This window comes from Pseudophryne corroboree, chromosome 6 (assembly GCF_028390025.1).
Source record: "Pseudophryne corroboree isolate aPseCor3 chromosome 6, aPseCor3.hap2, whole genome shotgun sequence".
In the NCBI taxonomy this organism is placed as follows: Eukaryota; Metazoa; Chordata; class Amphibia; order Anura; family Myobatrachidae; genus Pseudophryne; species Pseudophryne corroboree.
This window is the reverse complement of record NC_086449.1, coordinates 813,836,717-813,842,716: the sequence shown is the minus strand read 5'-3', so window position 1 is coordinate 813,842,716 and position 6,000 is coordinate 813,836,717. Positions and strand designations below refer to the sequence as shown.

Here is a 6,000-nt window from a genome sequence, read left to right as displayed (position 1 = left end):
GCAGACGACCTGATATACAAGATTTTGATGGACAATGCCATGGGTACCCCAGTTTCCCTAGGAACTTTAAAATCACGCAAGCCCAACAGTTTTTGTAAATCCATGGACGTTGTTTGCTTTACTCACGATTTATGAGCAAAAGCACAAAGAAGAAGACTCCGATCAACCGACACCAATCAAGACCTCAATCGACGAACGTACATTAACCTGACATAGGATATCATTGCATTTCCCATAAGTGTTCTTTATCTTCATCTCTGCAACCCTCAGGTAATAACACACATAGTCGATAGGGAATACAGGCACAGATAGCAGCAACCACATACCCCCCCAATTCATGTATCATCAACTAAAATGTGCATCCCCATTGTGTTACAACCACAGCCGAAATGAGCTCGGTAGAGTTTGACAGCCCATCCACAGACCTGTACCACAGGATAAGAAGGAATTCAAATGTATACTTCGCAATACCTCGAAGCTTGATTTACCACACGTACGGCACGATGATACATGACCCTCCAAACATGGACTCATACACACATGCTTCTGCTTTCTCACTAGGTCATACCCTCTTCACACCTTCTCCTCTCTCCTCCCCTACCCAACCATGGAAATCAATTAACCCCTGACTTACATTTTTCTCCTTAAATGTTTTGTGGCAGTTATTATTGACTGCCAAAGGGTGGACTGTCAAAGTCAGAAAAATGTCTCAATGCACGTTGCCATATTTGCACCGCACACTGGTCCGTGCTGCGCATGCGTACGCTCTCCCGTGGAAGCGCATACCCGCAAACGCGTGCACTCGCACGCGCAGTATGCGCATTTACGGTAGAGTTTATGTGATCGTAGCGTGCGACTCATTAGTTACAAATGTTCACAATTAATGTAGTTTATAGATCATGATCCCTTTGATAGTTTCTGTAAGTTTGGTTAAAGTACAATGTCCCAGAGCTGAGGAATCCCTCTTTGCATCGTACGAAGGGTCTAACAGGAATCATACTGCAGTGTTTGGTACCCATCGGAAGAGTATTTAATTAGCAATATTCCGGTGTTGGTTTGGAGCGTATTAATCGCTCGTGCGAATAGTTATGGACATAAGAAGTTTATGTCCATTTCTATTAATCACACATACTCAGGTATGCGGCGGGAAACCCAGTTTCCCACCCACCTGAGCTGTTGGAAATCGTCACAGCCCACCTGTATGAATCACCCTATGACCTTTTGTTATGATGCAGGGCCGAATTCCTTCGGCCAATGGACAATGGGATTGTAGGACCAGGAGATTGCATTGTGTGTGGAGCATAAATAGGCAGGCCGACCACATCCAGCTCTCACTCTCTCATCAACGGTTATCTGCTGATAATCGGGAGCTGGATATCGAGGCGCTGGCGATCATACCCTTTGTGCGTAAGTTCTCTCCATAATCATTGTCTTTCTGCGAGCCAATCTCTCTCTCTCTCTCTCTCTATCTCTCTCTCTCCTCTTTTCTCTTAAATACCTTATAGTATTATAGTATTGTATTGTATTTCATTTAGGTCAGCGTAGCATTGTCTTATTGTATTTATTGTTTAGTTCTGTGGTTAGGAGGTCTCTGTTATATTGTAGTGTATCATATGTACTGTTATCCCCTTTTACAAGTATATTAGACATAATACAGTTAATAGGCTTTGGAAACCTAAACCAGTATCAGTGTATTTACTATAGTGTTAAGTGTTCACTTGAGCGTCGGTGACGCTCAAACAGCTTTGTAGGTAGTCAGGTTACACAAGGTTGCATTTACACCCTGTACTCACATTAAGGTATTCTGTGTGTTTCATCGGTATAAGGTTTAATATCAAGGTATAGTGTTGTGAGCGTCTGCACCGCTGGTGACCTCCTCGTGGTCTCTAGCGTATGCTACGTTACAGCGAATCTTTCCCCTAGACATAACCAATAACGTGTCCTGTGATCACTGGGCCGTGAGCGAACGTGACGCTTGAGCGTCTCGCCTACGGCTGAGCGATCGTTACGCAAATAGCGTATCATTACGGTATTTCTTAAGTAAACAGCGTACAGTGTTCTTAGCTTCATAAGGGTTGTTTATACGACAAAGGAATTTAGCATTGTCAGCTGTATTCCTATTTCCTACACGAACAGGCATCATCCGTACCATGTGATTTCCTGCATGAATAGTGAATACTGACTGAAGATGCTGTCTGACCAGGCGAGAAACAATTTATTCGGATGTTCCTTGTTGCAGAGAGACCACCATATAGGTAAGGTGTGTTTTTATTCGGTATAGGTTGAGTCTCTTATATACAAAAATCCAACATTTGCCTGGTTCAGTACTTAGTTTCATGCAAAAAAGTATAAAAAATATTGCATAACGTGACCTTCAGGCTGTGTGTATAAGGTGTGTGAAGCATAAATTAATTTCATGTACATAAACTTTGTTTCAGGCACAAAATAATTAAAAGTATTGTATAAAATAACCATCAGGCTGTGTGTACAGTATAAGGTGTATGTGTAGCATTAGTTAATTTTGTGTATGTACATAAACCTTGTTTCAGGCACAAAATGCTTAAACATATCTCATTATAGGTGTGCCAAAGGTACTTTTCACCCTTTGTTCTGCTTGGTCCAGAACCATCCCTGCCTAGACCATAAGGTATAATGTATGAACATCTATGTTCCAGCCGCTCAGGTTAGGTAGCATCTCAGAAGTTCAACAGCTGCCATCTGCATTAAGTTTAACAAGGATGCATCTCTCGGAGTTACCCTTAATTCCTTACTTTTGTGATAACTAGACTCAGGTAGAGCCGGCCCTGTTTGGTGTTAGTAAACTCACTGAGGACTAGGCGCGACTAGATGGGCAGCAGGGCCGTAACTACGTGTGTGCCAAGGGGGCTTGGCACACAGCGCAGTTGCCCTGGGGGCGCACGGCCAGCGGCATGTAATGAGTCAAATTGACTCATTACATGCCGCCTCTGTGACTGCGCCGTGCGCCGCGCTGGAGGAGAGAAGACAGGAGCGCCGGGCAGCGGAGGAGGAGGGAGGGGGAGCAGAGAGCCGCAGCAGCGCTATTTGATTGGTAGTAAGCGCTGCTGCAGCATCCCCCTCTCCTTCTGTATTGGCTGCCTGGCGCTGCTGTGGATGCATCCCAGCATCCACAGCAGCGCCAGGCAGCCAATACAGAAGGAGAGGGGGATGCTGCAGCAGCGCTTACTACCAATCAAATAGCGCTGCTGCGGCTCTCTGCTCCCCCCTCCCCCCTCCTCCTTCTCAACTGACTTCACACTGCACGGAGAGGAAGCTGCACGAGGAGCCTGTCAGCGGGGAGAAGGTAAGTATGTCTCTCTCTCTCTCTCTCTCTCTCTCTCTCTCTAAAAAGGGGTCCCATCTGCTGCAATGTGTAAAAAGGGGTCCCATCTGCCGCAATGTGTAAAAAGGGGTCCCGTCTGCCGCAATGTGTAAAAAGGGGGACTGGCTGCCGCAATGCGTAAAAAGGGGTCCCGTCTGCCGCAATGTGTAAAAAGGGGGACTGGCTGCCGCAATGCGTAAAAAGGGGTCCCATCTGCCGCAATGCGTAAAAAGGGGTCCCATCTGCCGCAATGCGTAAAAAGGGGTCCCGTCTGCCGCAATGTGTAAAAAGTGGTCCCGGCTGCCGCAATGTGTAAAAAGTGGTCCCGGCTGCCGCAATGTGTAAAAAGTGGTCACGGCTGCCGCAATGTGTAAAAAGTGGTCCTGGCTGCCGCAATGTGTAAAAAGTGGTCCTGGCTGCCGCAATGTGTAAAAAGTGGTCCTGGCTGCCGCAATGTGTAAAAAGGGGTCTGGCTGCCGCAATGTGTAAAAAGGGGTCCTGGCTGCCGCAATGTGTAAAAAGGGGGACTGGCTGCCGTAATGTGTAAAAAGGGGTCCTGGCTGCCGCAATGTGTAAAAAGTGGGACTGGCTGCCGCAATGTGTAAAAAGGGGGACTGGCTGCCGTAATGTGTAAAAAGGGGTCCTGGCTGCCGCAATGTGTAAAAAGGGGGACTGGCTGCCGCAATGTGTAAAAAGGGGGACTGGCTGCCGCAATGTGTAAAAAGGGGGACGCTGTCTATTGTAATGTATAAAAGGGGCTCTACCTGGTGTAGTGGCGCTACTGTGCAGCGTAATTTGAATAATGGAGACTACTGTGCACCGTAGTGTGAATTGCTATTATTTTGTTGCCACGCCCCTTCCCGTGAAGCCACGCCCCTATATATTTTTCGCGCGCCTACGGCGCGCACTGTGCCTGTCTTGTACGGGGGGGGGGGGGGGGGCGCCAATGTCAGTTCTTGCACACAGCGCTAAAATGCCTAGTTACGGCACTGATGGGCAATTTAATGTGACTGAAGCAACGACAGAGGACACATCTGTATATACCTTAGCCCTGCCTCACTGCTGTCAGTCAGAGTTTCCCATTGTGCTAGTTGGTCTGCTGCGATCCTGCAAACATAATGTTGCCTTTGACTTCTATTAAATGCGACGCTTCCTTGTGTTCCTTGCTATGTATGTTAGTCCATAGCTGTTTTGTCTCCTCCATGGTGGTGGCCATTTTGTCGAGGATATTTTTATACAGTTATGCCCTAGCCCACAACTGCAGAGGCAGGCCCAATCTCTGATCGGGCCCAGGGCAACAGTCCCGGCAGCCCCTCCCCCTTCCCCCCTGATGGGCGGCTCTGCTCCCCCCTATCTGTCTCTCTCTCTTATTCATCTCAGTCTCCCACCCTTTCTCCTCTTGGCTCTCTTTCTCTCTACCCCACACTCTCTGTCTCTCCTTCTCTTCCTTTCCCTCTTCCCCCAACTCTGTCTCTATTCCTCTTTTTTCCCATTCCTACTCTTTTTTTCTCTCCCCTTCTTTTATCTCTCTCTCACAGTGTAAGTGTTTTCTCACTGGGTCGGCTGCCAGGGCCAGATTGGGAAATAAAAGTGGCCCTGGAAAAATTTCTAGAAGTGGACTTATGTGGGTGGCACCAAATCACCTGTAGGCGGAACCAAAGTAGGTGGGATTATTACATCAAAAAATAATGGTAGGCGGAGTTACACCATCAAAAGGCAAATCAAGTGACAGTAGTTGAACCTAACACAAAAAAAGTTTAGAAAGTATTGTGTTGTATCAAAAGTAGGTTCCCATACAAATAGCTCATGTGACCGATGAGTATGCTGTGTACTATCGATAACAATCAATTCCTCGGACTGGAGTAGGTGGTGTTTAATTTAGAGATGAGCGGGTACGGTTCCTCGGGATCCGAACCCCCCCAAACTTCACCCATTTTACACGGTTCCGAGGCAGACTCGAATCTTCCCGTCTTGCTCAGTTAACCCGAGCGCGCCCGAACGTCATCATCCCGCTGTTGTATTCTCGCCAGATTCGTATTCTATATAAGGAGCCGCGCATCACCGCCATTTTCACTCATGCATTGGAGATGATAGGGAGAGGACGTGCAGCGTTCTCTCAGTTGTGTTCAGTGTGCTGCAAATATCTGTGCTCAGTGTGCTGCAAATATCTGTGCTCAGTGTGCTAAAAAATATCTACGTTCTCTGCCTGAAAAACGCTCCATATCTGTGCTCAGTGTGCTGCAAATATCGCTTTATTGTGGGGACTGGGGACCACCAGTATTATATAGTAGGAGGACAGTGCAGAGTTTTGCTGACCAGTAACCACCAGTTTTATACGTTCTCTGCCTGAAAAACGCTCCATATCTGTGCTGCATTGTAGTATATAGTAGGAGTACACAGAATTTTGCTGACCAGTGACCACCAGTATTATATCAGTACGGTACAGTAGTCCACTGCTCTACCTACCTCTGTGTCGTCAAGTATATTATCCATCCATACCTGTGGTGCATTTTAGTTGTTGTGCGCAGTATATATAGTAGGAGGACAGTTCATTATTTTGCTGATCACCAGTATATAATATATAGCAGTACGGTACAGTAGGCCACTGCTCTACCAACCTCTGTGTCGTCAAGTATACTATGCATCCATATCTGTGGTGC

At 46.9% G+C, this 6,000-nt stretch overlaps 1 protein-coding gene across 1 annotated transcript in view; it reads left to right on the top strand.

Annotated features, from left to right (window-relative positions):
- The first annotated feature begins 2,223 nt into the window (after window positions 1-2,223).
- LOC134934701 (estradiol 17 beta-dehydrogenase 5-like) overlaps window positions 2,224-6,000 on the top strand; it is a 63,363-nt gene continuing 59,586 nt past the window's right edge. The window contains exons 1-2 of the mRNA XM_063930072.1: window positions 2,224-2,255; window positions 3,226-3,322. Coding sequence (XP_063786142.1) covers window positions 2,224-2,255; window positions 3,226-3,322 — 129 coding nt within the window. The remainder of the gene's footprint in view (window positions 2,256-3,225; window positions 3,323-6,000) is intronic.